Below are 19,636 nucleotides of genomic sequence, written 5' to 3' on the forward strand. Positions count from 1 at the left end.
ACCCACCTGTGTGCCGTTACCGTGGCTACTCAGGTCGGAGTTCATCGACCTGAATGAATGTGAAGAGGAGCTGCCGTTCATGAGAGGACCGGGTGAGCCATTAGATATGTTTGGACCATCATAGTCTGTCAGAACAACATCTAATCAGACGGCATGTTGAAGACCATCACATGGACCAGGCCGTGACACCTTACCTTTGACGTGGCTGACAGTGGGGATGATCCCCTTCATCTTGAAGTACTCGTCCGTGTCTGGATCCACAACCAGCAGCCAGGTCTCGTCCCCTCCTTTCTTTATGAAAGCCACCACCTCGCCGTGACGCATGCTCTCGATGTTCACGCCGTTCACCTGAAGGAGACCCACCAGCAGGAATCACCACAAGTTCCTCCTGTCATATAGGGGATCTTTGACAATAGGTCCTTGGTCAGTCCGTTCACGCCGTTGTGCTACGGAACAAATGCGTCAAGGTGCTGAAACCAACGCGCAGAGTCAACTCTCTTCCTGCCTGTTTGGAGGCGGGAAAGACGAGGAAATCAGACACGCACGCACATGGCGACATATAGAGGCCGCAAAATGATACAGTTCATTTTAATCATTGTGTGATTAATTCATGTATTAGTATCATCCCAGTTCTAGTGCCCGTGAGAACGATCATGTGACACCCCTATTACACATTGGTGACACATTTACGAACAACCCAAACGACCTTCGGCGATGGCGATCGACGTAATGGGCACCCCTGGCATAAAGGATCATGGACTAGCGTTTTAGCAGTGGGTCCTCAAAAACAGCAGAGCACTCCTGTCATATAGAGAATCTTTCACTATTCACTAGTGTTTTTGCAGTTGATTCTCAAAAACAGCAGAAAATTCCTGTCCCAGAGGATCTTAGACGAGCAATTTTGCAGCAGATCCTTCAAAACAGCAGAGCACTCCTGTCATATTGAGGATCTTTGACTCGTGTTTTTGCAGTAGAGCCACAAAAACAGCAGAGCACTCCTGTCATATGGAGGAGCTTTGCAGTTGATTCTCAAAAACAGCAGAAAATTACTGTCCGAGAGGATCTTTGAAGAGTGATTTTGCAGCAGATACTCCAAAACAGCAGAGCACTCCTGTCATATGGAGGAGCTTTGATTAGCATTTTTGCAGTTGATTCTCAAAAACAGCAGAAAATTCCTGTCCCGGAGGATCTTTGACTAGCAATTTTGCAGCAGATCCTCCAAAACCACAGAACATTCCTGTCATATTGATAATCTTTGATCCTCAAAAACAGCAGACTGCGCCTGTCGCATAGAGCAGAGGTCCCCAACCGGTCCGTGGCCCCGTAACATTCGTGTACAGGGCTGTGGAAAACACAGTTTTTGTATGGTTATGTTGTTGTGATTGATGGTTGTGTTTATTCCCACTTTGTTCGGCGTCCTTAAATGAACCATAGTTGTGTGCTCGGAGTGAGCTTTCTCCGACGCTTCCACAAATAGACTAATATTTCCCCCGTTGTTCTTTCGCCTCATTGTTGTTTCCAAATGCTGATGCCGTGCGTGGATGCATAAATGTGAGCTTTGATTACATTATGTCTGTGTTGAGTTGCAGCGGTTCATAACCTCAGCTTTAGTCATGCTAGCACACAATGTTCACGCATCAAACAAGGATGTCATCATCTTCTTCAGTTCGATGTTGTTGTAAGCTACTTTTCTGATTTTGTTCAGTGCTGTCAGACATAATAAAGTTTTATGATGTGATGGCCGGAAGTTTGTTTGTGGTCTTGAGCGTGTTTCTTTGATGTTGAGCTTTCACATTGTCAGTGGTCATCTTACATTACTGCCTTCCGCCAGAGGTTTTTGGACCGCAAACTGGTCTGTGGACTCAAAAAGGTTGGGGATCACTGATTTAGAGGATCTTTTATCTAAAGTTTTTGTAGTAGGTAGCAATGGAAGCATAACTTCTTTGGCAGAGCTAAACATTAGTCAGGAAAGAGTCAGTCATTTTCTCTGAAATGGGCTGCCAGTGACTCTTTCATTTGTCCACTAGAGGGAGTTAAAGCTCTATCCATTTTTTTACTGCTTATCTTTTTCAGCGAACATCCAGCGAATCTGATGCCGACTGCGGCAGACTTTGTGCAAGAGGCCTGGTACACCCCGGACTGGTCACTGGTCAGTCCCGGGACACATACAGATACAAACATTAGCCTGCCGTGTGACGTTTGGTGGTGTCTAGACGTTGGCCTCTCTGTGGCAGGCAGTTTGACAACATGCGCAGTTAGCCATGTACACAAATTATTAATGTCTCTCCTGGGTTTCAAACCTGGTGTCACATGTCCCGTGTCCTGAGGGGGACCTAAATAGTGCTGGTATAAAAAAAAAAACCTGATAAAAATGCGCACTGAGACAGATTTAACAGGTCATTCGGGGGCAAAGTGGATCACTGTAAAGCCTGGGAAGACAGGTCATCCATATTGTTACAGCATGGGGCGCAAACAAGCATGCTTTATTCAGCCCAACAACAACAACAACAACAGGTGTCATGTTTTTGTGCAGCGCTTCATTAAAACGCCGTCCCACACATGACAATACACTCTGACATAATTAATATGCAGTGGAGGAAGAGTGCACGGGTCTACTTCTCTAGGTAATCTCATACGAAACACCCAAGGTGCGTGTGTGTGTGCGTGTGCGTGCGTGTGTGCGTGTGTGAGATTCACTTGTCAACATATGCAGCATTTTCATGAAGAATGATGAGCATTCCCTGCATAAACGTAAGAAATATCACATAACACACGGAATGTTTGGAGCTTTTTTCAACGCTGTGACATGTTATTGCAGTCTGCCATCGGATCTACAACCGGAGGGGGCAAAGGTCATGGGAACGAGGGGTAATGAAGATGCTGCGTGACTAAAAACTGCTTATGATGATAATTTATTAAGGCCGTTTGGGGAGGACACACTTCATACAGGACTGATGTATTACTGTACTTCGTAGGATGGGGATTTGCAGTATTACCGGTTGCAAAAAATGGGCAAAAAGCCAAAGAAGAAGCAAAACACAGTTAATCCTTTGATGTTCATGTTTCGCAAGGTGTCGTGCAGATCAGCTCTTCTGAGGTTTTGTGCCACATTCGAGGCGTATTTTCCCAGCTTTTTTTTTTTTTTAGGAGACACCTAGAAACACTTTAAAACAGTAGAGTGACCCTGTCATATAGATGATCTTTGACAAGCATTTCTGCAGTAGGTTCTTAAAAACAGCAGCTTACTCCTGTCACATAGAGGATCTTTGATTAGCGTTTTTGCCCAGGTCTTCAAAAACAGCAGAGTGCTCCTGTCATATAGAGGATCGTTGACTCGCACTTTTGCAGTAGATACTTAAAAACGGCAGAGTTCTAACATATAGAGGATCTTTGACTTGCTTTTTTTTGTTTATTTTAACAGCTTGTCCTTAAAAACAGCAGAGTGCTCCAGACACATCGAGGATCTTCGACTTGTGTTTTTGCAGTAGGTCCTTAAAAACAGCAGCTTACTCCTGTCACAGTCTTTGACTAGCATTTTTGCCTCGGTCTTCAAAAACAGCAGAGCGCACTTGTCATATAGAGGATCTTTGACTCTGACTTATGCAGTAAATACTTAAAAACAACACGGCTTTAATATACAGAAGATCTTTGATTGGCTTTTTGTTGTATTTTGTTTTTACAGCTCGTCCTCGAAAACAGCAGAGTGCTCCTGTCATATACAGATTGTTGACTCACACTTTTGCAGTAGAGCAGAGTTCTAATATATAGAGGATCTTTGACTAGCTTTTTTTTTGGTTTGTTTTAACAGCTGGTCCTTAAAAACACCAGAGTGCTCCAGTCATATAGATTATCTTTGACTAGCGTTTTTGCCTTGGTCTTCAAAAACAGCAGAGTGCTCCTGTCACATAGAGGATCTTTGACTCACACTTTTGCAGTGAATACTTCAAAACAACACGGCTCTAATACATAGAAGATCTTTGATTGGCTTTTTGTTGTTTTTTGCTTTTACAGCTGGTCCTCAAAAACAGCAGAGTGCTCCTGTCATATAGAGGAGCTTTGACTAGCGTTTTTGCAGTAGGGCCTTAAAAACAGCAGAGTGCTCCTGTCATATAGAGGAGCTTTGACTAGCGTTTTTGCAGTAGGGCCTTAAAAACAGCAGAGTGCTCCTGTCATATAGAGAGGAGCTTTGACTCGCACTTTTGCAGTAGATACTTAATAACAGCAGAGTTCTAATATATAGAGGATCTTTGACTTATGTTTTTGCAGTAGGTCTTAAAAAACAGCAGAGTGCTACTAAGGGAGGAGCTTTGACTTGAAACTGCAGAGCGCTGTAGTCATATGGAGGGTCTTTCACTCGCGTTTTTGCAGTAGATCTTCAAAAACAGCAGATTGCTCCTGTTATATAGAGGCTCTTTAACTCACATTTTTACACTCTTGACATATAGAGGATCTTTGAGTTGTGTTTTTGCAGTAGGTTATTAAAAACAAACCAAAACCCATCTGCATTATTATTGGTTACCAAAAAGTTAATGAGTTAAGGTTTTTTGCTACATCTGAGGTGTATTTCGGCCCCAAAAGGTAGAGTCATAATAAACAAGCTTCAGTGTGTCCTTTCGTCGCCCTACCTCAATGATTCTGTCCTGAGGTCGTAGTCCAGCCTGGTCCGCAGGCGAGCCCGCGTCCAGCGAGCGGATGTACTGGCCAGGTCTGGACCGATGGCTGTGCAGGTTGAAACCGTAGCCCGTCTCCGCCCGCACCAGGTGGCACACACGAGGCGCAAACTCCGTCGGGTCTCCATGGAGCCGGGACCGGGCCTGGGTGGGGACATCCGTCAGGGGAGGGACCTCCTGCAAGATTGAGATAATGGTCATGAACATGTTTTTATGTGCTGTGACGTATTGGCCGTCATCATCATCATCCTCCATTCAATCGCTACACAAAAATATACCAGTAATTGCTTGGTCATTTCTAAGAAATGGCTTTAAGGACTTGATTGGAAAGTGTGACTCATGGAACGATGCTGCTTAGCGTCAGGTGTGTGTCGCCATTGTTTCCTCATTTGTTCTCTATTCTTTCTTTAATTTACGTGTTCTGTTTGGCTTCCCATTTGCGGCACGTCACTGTCAGCACCGATGACATTTATAGCATCACAGTGATGTCCCACCTACACACACTGCTGATATACCCTGCCGGTTACTTCACTATTTGTGCAACAGGCATCATGTGAACGCATGCTGGGGTTCATTGAAGTTCACTTCATCTTAGCTCAGCATCATTTAAACCAGGGGTGTCCAAACTTTTTCCATTGAGGGCCACATACTGAAAAGTGAAGGGACGCAAGGGCCACTTTGATATTTAGTAAACCAACACAGAGATATGCTAAGAAGCTATATGTAGCTCAAGAAAAAAGGGCATTTGACCTTTGTCATGTAGGTGAAATGCTACTAAAAATCACGTTTTCCATAATAATACAAGTTTATTCTTGTAAAATTGCGACTTTTGTTCTTCATTCGATTCAGACTTTTTTCTTAATATTTTGACTTTATTATCATAAAATGACAGCTGTTTTTTCCCCTCATTTCTGCTGGGTTTTTTTTTTTTAATTTTCCAACTAATTTTAGCTTTCTAAACTTTATATCTTTTAAAACAATAATGTTTTTTTTTCTTTATTTCAACATTGTTAACAAAATGATATTTTTCCTAATTTTACAAGTTTATTCTTTTTTCTCATTAGAAATGTTTTTTTCCTCTTAATATTTTGACTTTACTCTGGTCACATTTCTGCTGTTTATTTTTTTCTGTATAATTTTCCAAATATTTCAATTTTCTTTCGAATATTTTGACTTTATTCCCATGTTATAAATTTTCCCCCAACCTAAGTTTCCAAAAATTACAACTTTAGTCATTGTTTTTGGCTTAAAAAAAAAAATCTTCTTTAATATGTCAATTTCATGCGACTAAATTGACATTTTTACTCATACTCATACTCATACTTTATTCTTGTGCAATGATGGCTGTTTTTCCTTGCTAGATTGCAACTCTTCGTGCGTCATCCGTATATACAGTATTTTGACTATTTTGACTTTTGATTGATGTTGTCATTTTTGCTGCTGCTATTTTTTTTTTGAGTTTCCTTGTTAAATTAAATTTTTAGACTGTGCTGCGGGCCGATAAAATCACAGCCGCGGGCTGCAAATGGCCCCCGGGGCCGCACTTTGGACACCCCTGCAGTAAACACTGGTCTGGCTCGTGTTTGGAGCGGCAAAATTGATGACTGCGTCTGTCAGCTACGTGTACAGCAAAAAAAAAAAAAAAAGTCAGAATTAGGATCACAAAGTCAAAATATTGTGGGAATAGAAGTTGTCATTTTTGCAAGAATAAAGTGGCTATTCTTGTGAGAATAAATGGTGTGATATTTCAAGAAATACTCGTAATTTGTTCAAGAATAAAGTGGTAATTCCGTGAGGGGAAAAAAGTAGTAATATTACAAGAAAAAGCTGTCATTTTTACAAGAATAACGTAGTAATTCTGTAAGGAAAAAAGTAGCAACATTACAAGATGTAGTTGTAGTTTTTACAAGAATGAAGTGGTGATTTTATGAGCGAAAGTAGCAATATTCTAATAAATAGTTGTAATTTTTACAAGAACGATGTGATAACTCTGTGAGGAAAAAACATAGCAATATTACAAGAAGCAGTTGTAATTCTTACGAGGAAAAAAATGATAATTCTATGAGGGCTTCTTGAGACGTCATCTGTACTTCTGTGAAGAAGGTGTCGGACGTTTCGCTCCTCATCCGAAGAGCTTCACAGAAGTACAGATGACGTCTCAAGAAGCCTTTCCCTCGTTGGACAACTCCTGTACGACAGAGCCGACACAGACGAATTCTATGAGGGGAAAAAGTAATATGAAAAGAAATAGCTGTCATTTTTACAAGAATAACGTGGTAATTCTATGAGGGAGAAGAAAGCAGTAATATTACAAGAAATAGCTGTCATTTTCACATGAATAATGTGAAAGTGGTAATTTTGACAAAAACAGTAGCAATACTGAGAACGAATAGAATACGAATACGAGACCTAGTTGTAATTTTTACAAAAATGAAGTGGTGATTCTTGTGAGAGTAAAAGTAGTCACGTTACAAGAAACTGTGATCATTTTTAACAAGAATAAAATGGTAATTCTGTGAGAATAAAAAATGAAATATTACAAGAAACAGTCATTTTTACAAGAATAATGTGGTAAGTCAATGAGAAAAAAGTAACAATCCATCCATTTTCTATGCTGCTTCTCCTCATTAGGGTCGCGGGGGCATGCTGGAGCCTATCCCAACTGACTTCGGGCGACAGTCGCCAGCCAATGGCAGGGCACATATAGACAAACAACCATTCACACTCACATTCATACCTATGGACAATTTAGAGTCGCCAATTAACCTAACATGCATGTTTTTGGAATGTGGGAGGAAACTGGAGTACCCGGAGAAAACCCACACACACACACGCACGCCCGGGGAGAACATGCAAACTCCACTCCAGAATGGAACCCAGGTCTTCCCGATCTGCAGTCTGTGACTGTGTGGCCAACATGCTAACCACTAGACCACCATGCGGCCAAAAGTAGTAATATATAATATAAAAAATTATTAATATTATTATTATTATTAACATTTTTTACAATTAAAAGAAAAAGATTATAACCCCCTAAAGGTTGACATACGACACACTTCCCAACATTGAGCAACTTTAACCGATTCTCAACAAGCACTGTGCCAAACTCAAATGCACTGTGGAGTTTGGTGTCGTTTTTCTGATGAAACGCAGAGTAAGAATTGACTTTAAAAGTTCCCACCATACACCAAAACCAGAAAGCTTCCTGTGTGGATTACCCCAAATGCAACACAGCATGTGCATATGGTTCCATTTCAGCCTCATGAATCCCTTCTGATTCCCCTCATCCTGACCGAAAGCGACCTCGCCAGGACTGGGAAGACAACATCAAGTGTTTAAAAAGTGGCATCTTAATGCCAGAAAGAAGATGGAGAGAGTGGAGGAAGGAAAACATGCTGGGAAGGAGAGAGTGTGTGTGGGAGGTAACATCAAATTAGATGCAGCAGGAGAATTGAGATGGACACTTTTACAACAATTTAAAAGAGAAATGTGAGATCAATTGGGAGATTGGGCAAAACTACTCTTAGATAGCACAGCTGGGAGTTATGTGTGTGTGAGGGGATGCAATCCAATAGAACTTCTCCGCACCCCACTAATTACATTCTGATGTCTGCCATTTTTGATGAGGTTATGTCCCATCACTGTTCCTATCACTACTTATCTCCCAGCACGTCAGGCGATGCATGCTTGTGAATAGAAAACGGCCGTCATTGGGAGAAAAGCAGCTGGTTATCAGCATCGGGACGTTATGTGTCAATAGTGCCATGTGGGAGGAGGAGGAGGAGGAGGAGGAACAGCTGGAGGTGCTCGGAAAAACACACAAAAAAACCCACATTTTGTTCCCCTCGCATGAATGTAGCACAACTGAACACAAGGGGAAAAAAACACATGGAAAAAAAAAAAGATGGCTTTACTCTTAGAGTTACACACATAAACAACACACACGTCACACAACAGGATGTGTGCTTTCAAAGAAACATCTCTGAATTCCTTGAACTTTATGTCACAATGGCCGTCTTTTTCTGACTCTGGCAATGTAGCAGACTCTTGTGACTCTTGTCCACGTCACCTTCAGATGACATGCCAAACGACCACCACAATGTACACCACCGGACAGCTTCACTTCCCAATACACAAGTGGTTAAAAGCACTTTTTATGGGCAAAAAAAGGCGCACGAATAAATCCACCTCCGTTAAAGAAAACAGCCATAATATTATGAAAGTCAAAATATTATGAGAATAAAGTTCTTATTTTTACGTTAAGTTTAAAGTAATAATACAAAAATAATATGGAATCAGGAATTTAACGACAAAATATGATGAGAATAAAGTGGTACTTTTACAATAATCATTTCAAATAAGTATACTGGCAAGTTACAAGAAAAAGGTCAAAATATTGCAAGAAAAAAAAGCCATAATAGTAAAAAAAAACTTGGTAGAAAGAACAAGAAGCTCCCACTATTTCTTTCAAGCACGGACTGGATTTACGCTGTAACTCTGGAAAAGCCACACCTCGCTACAGGCGTCATCTCCCGCTAACACCAGCCTTTGGAAGCAGAGGCAAACACCGAGCCCCGGAACAGCTCCACCTCGCCATAAGCGCCATCTGCAGCTGGCAACGAGCCTCGGAGTGCCTGCGCCTCACAACTGGCCAAGCAGCGCCTAACACCGGGCTTCAGAGAAGTGACGACTCGCAGCGGCCAGCACTGTGCTGCGGACAAGCTACACCTCTCACCAAGCACCATCTGCGGCAAACACCGGGCCGAGGAGTGGCCACATCTAAGCCACATTTAACCGACCAACAACATTCGAGATGTCACTGAAATGTAAACCTAAGAAAACGACAAACCCAGTTCATGTAAATGATGGTGCGTCATCGTTTCCTGTGGAAAATGGAGACAACCAGCTAATTGTACCCTGAGAGCTGTGAAAGACATGATTAATCAGGCATTACACCAACAAAAAGCCCCCAAGTATTTTTGAGAGGCTGCCGACATTAAAAAATGTCCTCTTAAACAGGGCACTTATGGACTTGAGTCACGCAGCTTGGACTCGAGTCAGATTTAAGTCACAATTTTGATGACTTTGGACCTTGGACCTTTTGACTTGACAATGTCATCAAAGACTTGCAACTCGACTTGGACTTTTGACACCAATAACTTCCATCCATCAATTTTCTATGCCGCTTCTCCTCATTAGGGTCGCGGGGGTATGCTGGAGCCTATCCCAGCTGACTTTGGGCGACAGGCGGGGTACACCCTGGACTGGTTGCCAGCCAATGGCAGGACACATATAGACAAACAACCATTAACACTCACATTCATACCTATGGACAATTTAGAGTCACCAATTAACCTAACATGCATGTTTTTGGAATGTGGGAGGAAACCGGAGTACCCGCAGAAAACAGTGGTTATGACTTGTAAGGACTCTGAAATCTCAAAACTATGACTTCAGACTTGACTTGAGACTTGACATTAAACACTTGAGACTTAAACCTAGGTCACAACCGGACGTATGCCTTTTTTTGGCCGTGCGTAGCTGTGATGACCATGAAGGAGTTAGATCACCGCACGTACGACAAACAACCTGTAAGTCGAACGTGCGTCCTGTGCACCAAATCTGAGACTGCTGAGACGTACGGCTGTCGCTTCATTTGTACAGCCAACGCACATAAGTTGTAAGACCAACGTCCGACGAACTTGCAATAAAAGTACTGTCCTTGCGTTCCATGTGGGCTTCGTATGAAGGTTGCAAGCTGTACGTTTTGCGTACAAACGACATAACATCCATACCGGAAACATGATTGGTTCTGAACATGTGCGAAACCTACGCCACTTCCGCCACTCGCAATTATTTACGACAGAGCTTCTGTAACGCCACATGCCATGATATATATATATATATATTTTCAATTTATGATGGTATATAAATTATTATATATAAATGGTCAATGGTCAATACCCATACTTAGTATGTGTAATATAGTGGGTGTTCTTTTCCTTAGTGACGAATATTAAAAGACTTGGCCAGCATGTAGATCGTCTTTATTCGCCAACCGTGACCTCACGCAGCACATGTCATATCCGGGCACATAAATAACAATATGCATTGCAACAGGAATCAAACATAAATATATATTTACATATAGTACAGTAGAGACATAGCAAACAGGAAAAAACAAATATACATTGATAAATCCAAATACAGATACAATAAAGCATATAAAACAAACCCTGCAGCTTTACATCCCTGAGTTTTCATGCAATAGATGCACTCTCGCCATACGGGCAACGCAAGACCGATTTACTCGACATGCATGGAGCGAGCAAGAAATATCTGAATGTGGCTGCGCTAATTACGTAGGTGGAGTGCGCGTGTGGCGCACAACACACATACGGAGCCCGCAAGTGCAACGTATGGAAAATTTTACCCAAACATGGCACCAGCAAAACGTACGAAAGATACACATTGACTGTACGGGTGACACACGAAGCCGTACAAAGTGCAGACGTTTGTCTTGCAACCTGAAAAAAACGTAAGTGCCCGTAGAGTTTGTTTGATGTTACAAAGAACCTCTGCGGCCAGTCTACGGCTATAAAAATCATCACGTCACATGCGCGCCCTCCGTGCGTTTCTTCTGTTTTTTGCACGTAGATTGGCCGTAGGATCCAGTACGACCGGTTGTGACCTAAGCTTTACTCGAGACTTGCAAAACACTTACTCGCTCCCACCTCTGCTAGTTTTTGCATAACTCTGCTCACAAACAAGCAAACAATGAATGAACCACTTCACAAACGTAACAACGTTGGAGTAATGATTGTCGTTATGACACACACGATGAACATTTCATAAGATGAGCAGTCAAAATCATTCAAACAATTTACAGATGAAAACAGGGCGCCTCCCTGTGTGTTCAGAATACCTCCAATAGTCGTTCTGCGCTCTGTGGTAAGACTTGAGAGCATTCCACGCACACCACAAGCACCCACCCCGCTTGCTTGTCAATGAAATGTCACTTCCATCACTCCATGCTTGCCACCTGAATGGTACCAAAACCCAAAATATCTTATGCCAGTTCCCTGCACATGTAAAATGTGTCCTTGCGATGTGGTTAAGTCTTCACTGATCATGGTATGCATGCTTGAAGAAAAGCCTTCAGTGATTAGCATAAACTATGTGTTCTCCTTCGACTTTAAGTATGCAGTTTTTCCTGTTGAGTTAGTGTTATGTAAGGCCATTAGGCCTGCTGGCAATCTCCAATCTTGTGAATCTGATGACAAAAATAGTATTCAGAGTAATGTAACTATTGAAAGCAAATACAGGAAAAGTACTCATTAATTATAAATGGAAATGAGGACATCTTGTAATGCCATTAAGTCTTCGGCAAGGCTGCAATCATCATCTTTTATCCCATGACAGCAATGTTTGTATTCTTCCATGACATATTTTACATGCTGCTTGCCTCTAAGCTTGGAACATTTGGAATTGTTTCCACCGGGGCTTCTTATCATCATCTAGAATTTAGTTTGAATAGCTGAACTCTTTCAGAGCAATAAAAATAGGGCTAAAAACTGAATTATTAATACTTGGTATGGTCAGATTTTGGACACAGGACTTCTGTGCTTAAGTGTGCCTAATATTGTATATTCATTAGGGGCGTAACGGTTCACATGGATGTATTGAACCGTTTCGGTCCTGCATCTGCATGTTCGGCGTACCGTTTTGATTATATTTGATGCTACTTTTCTAATTTTATTTATTACTAGAGTGATCTAAGTGCTTCACGCGAAACTAAAGTCCTGTGGGCGAGTTTCGGACACTACTGACTGAGGGGGAGGAACACTAGTAGCTCGCAGGCGTGACAATGGCATCATGGCAAATCCAAGTGAGAAGCCTGAGCTGGAAGACCCTCCCATCTCACTACGGTCTCCTGTTTGGGAACACTTTGGCTTTGCTGTTAAAACTATGGATGGACAAAGGCAAGTGGATAAATCCAAAGTTGTGTGTCAACATTGTTCCAAGGATATTGGGTATGCTGCAGGAAACACGTCTAACATGTTAGCGCACTTAAATCGGCATAATCGGGCAGTGAATGTTACATCTACAGGAAAGAAAACCAGCTTCGTGCAAACACTGATAACGTCAGCATATAAACAACCTCTAGCAAGCAACTGTGACCGGGCCAAAGCAGTAACACATGGTATTGGAGTTTTTTATAGCTACAAGATTACGTTCATATTCAGTTCTTGAGAGCGCTGGCTTTAAGTACAGTCATGGAAAAAATGATTACACCATGTTCATTTTAATGCCTGATACAACTAAAGGTACCTTTGTTTTGACAAATATAACAATGACAACAAAAATTGCTCATAAGAGTTACATTTTTTGGCAGTACAATGCTATAGCTATTCATGTAAGAACCTAAGTGATTTTAGATATCAGCTTTTAAATGAAATTCATTATATTTGTCCAAACAAATGTACCTTTAGTTGTACCAAATCAAGTCCCATCCCTAGCAATCACAGAGGGGTGGCAAATACTGTAGGACAAGTATGATGATAACCATTGAGTTAGAAAGATTGCCATTTACTTTGGCATTGGAAATGTCCTGGCTGCTCAGTACAATATGACCAATACTGTTACATAAATAACAAACTGTGAAAATGAAAGCATGCGGCAACAGAAACATACAGAACTACATCAGCAAATAAATGTCTGTGACAACTATAACGACGAACAAGGACATAAGGACAAAGGACAAAATAATATCAACAACCACAATGACAATGTTGCATTGAGACAATCACACATAATAGTAGTCATGAAATGATGAACTATGATAGTGATCACAATGACAATACTGTCTTCATACTTATTGTGCGACAGGAATGTTAACACGCCATGTTGGCTGGCCAAGCAGTAGCTAAAATGCACCAGCGTCATCTTCAGGCTTTCTGAAATTATTGCGCATTTAATCACAAGGACACTGAGAGATACACAAACACAAACAACCTAATAGGTTAAACATACAGTAACCCATCCGTATAAAGCACCTGGCCTGCTTTTACGTCTATTGAGTCGGCAAAAATGAAGGACAACATTCCAGACCTACAGGATCGAGACATATACAACTACTCAGGACAATATTTGAAAGTATTCAAAAGTCTGGATTCGTTATGAACCTTCAGCTTCAGCTCAATTGAAGCCATGGGTGTTTAGTCAGGAACGATGACGTTGTGTTAGAAGCCCACTGCACCTGCAGGACTTGCAGAGAGCTGTGTCCATGTATCAGCTGTTTTTTTTGGTGTATGGCAACAGTGAAAGAGAGGAAGCACCTTTTATCGCCGAAATCCACTTATGTTTTTTCAGGATCTTTGGGAATGCGGTAAAATGCTACTTCCTTTGCATCTTGTTGTTTGTGTGTCTCACCATAGTTAAAAAGACTGAGAAAACATATCTAAAACTAATCAGTGTACAGCATGCCAACATAGATTCATCTCCCAGAGCTCTGTGCTTCTTGCTTCTTGCTTGAATTATTGGGGGTGGAAAACAATGGTCAGTCACACCCTGAAGTGGACGTTGATTTGCTGACATTCGGTTTGGGCTTGGGCAAGGTGAGTAGCGGAGAAGAGACGTGAAAATGGAGGCGCATGTGAGAGTTGTCACGCCAATGAATGGGAAATTTACATTTAAAAAATACCCCAATGAGGATTGAGTGATATGCCTTCTTTGAAGAAGGAGTTTGCTTACCACCAAAGCAGCTTGGCTTCCACATTAACGCAAAGCACCCAGTCGTGAGCACAGTCACAGCTAACATTAGCAGCAAAGAGCCATGCCAAAGCTCTTTGACAAACAGATCTCGAGGAGAACACCCCGTGTATAACCAAGACTGCGACCGACAGGCTGAGAAATGTTCTTGCCAAGTGGATAGCGATGAACTGCAGGCCGATATTACACAGTGGAAGACCAGGGGTTAACAGAAGTGTTGCAAACTGGTCCAATGACTCATCATACACGACACCATGCAGGACTACAGTGACAATCAAATTCAGCAAGATGTATACGACGACAAAAAGAAAAACGACCTTAAGATTTTGGTGAAGGATTCGCCCAACTGTGTTGCTATAACCACAGCAATATTCCCACCTTGTGGTCGAAACTAGAGGTTGCAGACAGCACTTGACTCTGAGTCTCGAGTATAACAGAATGTAAATGGCTACGACTGCATCTGTTCATTCTTTCATTCTCTTTTTAGTTATACAGCCATCTTTTGATGTGCCAGCATAATGTCATGAATTTAAAAGGAAATACCTCAAGTTGAGGGCTTTTCCCAGCAATTTAAAAAGTAATCATAGTTAATTAATTGCTCATTTTTTAAAACCCTCTCAACAGCGCTATTAAAAATTAAAGCAAGTACAAGATAATTATAATTCCTCACGCTAACCTTTTGTTTGAATCCTTATCAACAAACGTGCTGGTGTCCAACCACTCGGACGTTCACCTACTAGCTAATTAAAAGCAGTGCAAACAATGCATGAGAGAACAAACAACAGCAGTGACAGCACACGGGGCAAATGTCACTGTAGGCAACCGGTTGGCATGGAGACAGTCGGTGGAGTAACTTGGTTTGAAATGATGACAACATATGCACAGCCTTTTAAAATGAAACTCTTAATACTGTCTTGTGTTGCTCACGAGTAAGAGAAAAAAGGAGCAGTCTAAGAGAGGAAATGACAGATGGTTGCAGATGGGCAGATAGGGATTCATAAAGATGAAAAAGGGGAATTTTAAAGAAAGAAGGCACTCCACAGAGACAGAGGACAATGAGGCCCAGTGGTAATGTCTAACAGCTCTGCCATACCAGGCCGGGAGTTTTACATGCTCATAGCCACAGCGTGTACATAATCTATTTAGTCTGCTGTTATTATTTACTGCTGCAGACAAACAAAAAGACGTCTTTTACTTTTTCTACCACAGAGAGGAAAATTGTGATGACAATCATAGAACAGAAACCGGACTTATTTCGGAACGCAATGTCTCTGCCCTGTCTGCCCAATACAATATGGCCACAATAATGATAAAAAACAACAGCACTCTGCAGGGCTTAAAAGTCAAGGGTAAGTACACATTTTATAAGTTTTCCATTGGTTAACTTCTTTTTACACTTGTACGACAGTTATGAATGTTATTTCCTTAAAACATAAACAACACACCTCTGCCCTGGCTGCTACAATATGGTTAAGTGGAAAATAGCAATATCAGAAGAACAGACTGCAAATATGTGGTTTGACTTCTTTTTACACTTGCATTAAGCATCACTTGCTTTTTTCACAATCATTCAAAGTGGCTGCAATCGAACCACTTCTTTAAAAAAAACTAACCACAAGTCTTAGTTAACTACAGACCAATATCCAACCTGCCATTTTTGTCCAAGATCCCAGACAACGCAGTTGCCAAACAGTTACGCAATTTCCAACAAAACAATCAACAATCTATTTGAGGATTTTCATTCAGGCTTTAGAATGCACCATAGTACAGAAACAGCACAAAAAAACCCCCCTCATCATTGCCTCACACACAGACCTTGTTTCAGGACTAGTTTTATTAGATCTTACAGCGGCATTCGACGCAATTGATCACCAAATTTTGAAACAGTGATTAGAACAAGTCAATGGCATTAAAGGAACCGCATTCAACTGGTTTCAGTCGTACTTGTCAGATCGTCTGCAGTTTGTATGCATTGGTAATAAAGAATGTAAACATATGAAGGTCAGTCATGGCCAGGGGTGGACTTACCATTAGGGAAACACTGGTAATTAGAGATTTTCAGGGGTCTCTCATAAGAACGAATTCATTTTTTTCTTCAATTTAAAGTACATATTTCTGTTTTAGTCTTAATTCACGTGCTGAAAGCTACATCAAAATGCGTAATTTGTCATGATCGTTTCGACCGCTGCCCCCTCCCTTCTCTATAAAGGACTATTCCATGTTACTGTGCATGTGCATATTGATTCAGGAAGACAGTAGAAAAAACAAACCTACTGGAACGGTTTGGAGACAAATGAAGTGGAGTTACCCCAGTGGAGTGGAGAAGAGGAGAATGAGAGAGGAAAACAAACAGTTTTTATCAAAACTACCGAAGGTGTCAATTCTTTTTCACAGTCATAACAAACGTAGACACACGACGACAGCAAGAGCCAGACGCTCTTGACAGCAGCAGCACTGCAGTAGTTCTAGACTCATGGCATCTCACAGGGTTACGCACTCGGACCTGTACTATTCAGCCTTCATATGTGAACTCCATGCGTTGTCGTAAAGCATCAAGAGCTGGATAACCTCTGTTTTCTCCCTATTAAATTCAAAGAAGACTGAAATCATCGTCCTTGGTGCCCCGCACCTCGGAGACAAGGTTGCTAATTATGTAACTGCCCTAGACGGTCTTGAACTCACCCGCAACAGTGCACTCCGGAACCTTGGCGTCATCTTTCATCAGCAGCTTTTCTTTATTCCAAAATAAAACAATGACACGTTGAAACATAAAAAAATGTCAACTTTCCTTCCACGACTAGATGCCAAACTGGACTCCCTGTTAATAGGTTGCCCGAATAAATCTCCTTCAGTTGGTTGAAAACACTGCCGCACGAGTCTTAACCAGAACCAGAAGCAGAAGAGATCATATTTCACCCGAATTAGCCTCATACAACTTTTTAAAACTGTCAACTGAGTCCAAAATTCTCCTCCTTTCACATAAAGCAGACACCAGTACAGTACAGTATATCTTAGAGAGCTTCCAGTGCCCTATTAACCCAGTAGAACACTGCGCTCCCAGAATGTACTCGTACTTGTGACTCCTAATTAAAAGTACTCAAAACTCACTTTTTTTCCAAAAACATATCGTTAGTGCTGACCCCTTTCTCCTGATACCTTGATCCTCTCTGTTCTCTGGACTAAAATAAAGACTCTTCTGTTTTCTAACCTGGTCTACCATCTGTCCTTCTACTCTGTCTCTCTATCTTAACCCAACCGAGACAGACGGCCGCCCCACAGAGCCTGGGTTCTGTTCAAGGTTTCTTCCCCACAGGGGAGTTTTTCCTTAGCTCCGTCGCCAAATACTTGCTCATGTGGGTTTTCAGTTGGTTTATCTTTTAATTTATGAGGAGCGTGGTCATACACCCAATCCATTTTTGAAGTGCTTTGTGATACCTTTTTTTGTGATTTGGTGCTACATGAATAAAATTGAAATGAATTTGTAACACATAAAACATGAACATGCACGTCTCTGTCCTGGCTGCTCAGTACATAGCTTATTGCTAAGTTGACAAAAACAATAAGAGGACAACAGAGTGTCAAAATATGTGACGACTCGCAACCTCCGGTCTTAAAAGTTAAGGATGAGTATGTTTTATCCGTTATGACAGTTAAGAATGGTACTTCTGTAAAACATGAAACATTGACACACGCCTCGTGCTGGCTGCTTAATACAAAATGACGAAAGCCACAATAATAAGACAACTGTAACATTCAGCAGTAAGCCATGGATGGATAGATCTTATTATATAGAGATTAACTTGTATGATAGTTACACACTGTCTTTGTCATGGCTACTCAGTACAATATTGTGACAGATAAGCAAGCTCTAATTAGGCAAAGAGACTCTTGAGGCGCACACAGTGTCCCTTTTAAGTTTTACGATATTGGGGTAGACTTATTTATACACTTGAATGACAATTAAGAATGTAAAACAGAGCTATGTCACCAATTTTCTGTGGGTGAGTCATTTTAGCATGCAGGGGTAAACTCCTTTTTACACTTAGACGATAGTTGAGAACGTTTAATGGCAAAGCTTGACTCTGGAAGTTTTTACTGATTAATTCTATGTCCATTATTTCTTATGAGGGAATATGTGAAATAATTAACTGAGCACAACATTTTTTGTTTATATGATAAGGCATTTTACTCACAAAACAACACACAAAAGTGATACTCATTGTTTGCTGCTATTGTTCCTTTACAAATATTGATTCACTCATTCCGTATTTGTCTCTGAGGTCAATACAACAACAGAGCAGTATAATATCGTCATTGTGTCTGTCCCCACCCTCAGTTAGTGTGTTTTCATGCACTGTACTAGTGTTGATAGCAGTGACGTAGCGCCCATGTTCACACCCCTGTTATCAGTACGGTGGCAGATGTTCCACGCTGGCCTGTCAGCAACTTTGTTTTTCATGTGCAGATTTTCTCAGCGCAATCATGTTTACGTGTTCGCTTAATCAAGCAGGAAATACATATCCACCCACTCAACTTGTGGGAACGTATGCTGGCTGCACAGCTGTGAGTGCACATTAGAGTAAAGTGAATAACGTGGAAAGGACAGAATGAAATCTATTATCACAACATCATAAAAAAAGCACAATACCACTGGGTTTGTGTGGGCAGCTCATGCAAGTTGTATGCACCAAGCATATGCTTAGGAAATACTACTAAAAGCAACTATATTGTATGTTATAATTGTACCATAGAATAACATATTTAAAATCATATTGTTGCTACATAAATTTGGAATAAGTAGACTAGCAGACTGCCATTGCCAGTACCTACTTTAGTGTAGCCATTCCCTTTGAGATTAATTCAATTTGGAAAATCTTGATCCAGAGTCGGGCCGTTAGCATGTTGGTCACACCGTCAGGAGATCGGGAAGATCGGTTCGAATCTCCGCTTGGGCATCTCTGTGTGGAGTTTGCATGTTCTCCGTGGGTTTTCTCCGGGTACTCCGGTTTCCTCCCACATTCCAAAAACATGCATGTTAAGTTAATTGGCGACTCTAAATTGTCCATAGGTATGAATGTGAGTGTGAATGGTTGGTTGTCTATAAAACGAGTAACAGCGCTAAAAACAGCCAATAATCAATGCTAAAAGTCATATCTCCAATTTTGTTCCCATTATCAGTCAACAAAGTGCAGAAA

General features: G+C 41.3%; 1 protein-coding gene across 2 annotated transcripts in view; it reads right to left on the reverse strand.

Annotated features, from left to right (window-relative positions):
- LOC129171788 (Na(+)/H(+) exchange regulatory cofactor NHE-RF2) overlaps positions 1-19,636 on the reverse strand; it is a 37,494-nt gene that overhangs the window by 4,327 nt on the left and 13,531 nt on the right. Inside the window, exons 4-6 of one of the 2 annotated variants that reach the window (XR_008566830.1) lie at positions 4,626-4,847; positions 195-388; positions 7-125 (exon numbers count right to left, since the gene is read on the reverse strand). Coding sequence is in view for 1 of the 2 variants with exons in the window: in XM_054760801.1 (XP_054616776.1) it covers positions 7-125; positions 195-348; positions 4,626-4,847 (495 nt within the window). In the remaining variant the exon portion in view is untranslated. The remainder of the gene's footprint in view (positions 1-6; positions 126-194; positions 389-4,625; positions 4,848-19,636) is intronic. The other variant, XM_054760801.1, reaches the window with a different exon arrangement.

The sequence above is a fragment of the Dunckerocampus dactyliophorus genome, chromosome 18, assembly GCF_027744805.1.
Source record: "Dunckerocampus dactyliophorus isolate RoL2022-P2 chromosome 18, RoL_Ddac_1.1, whole genome shotgun sequence".
Taxonomy (NCBI): Eukaryota; Metazoa; Chordata; class Actinopteri; order Syngnathiformes; family Syngnathidae; genus Dunckerocampus; species Dunckerocampus dactyliophorus.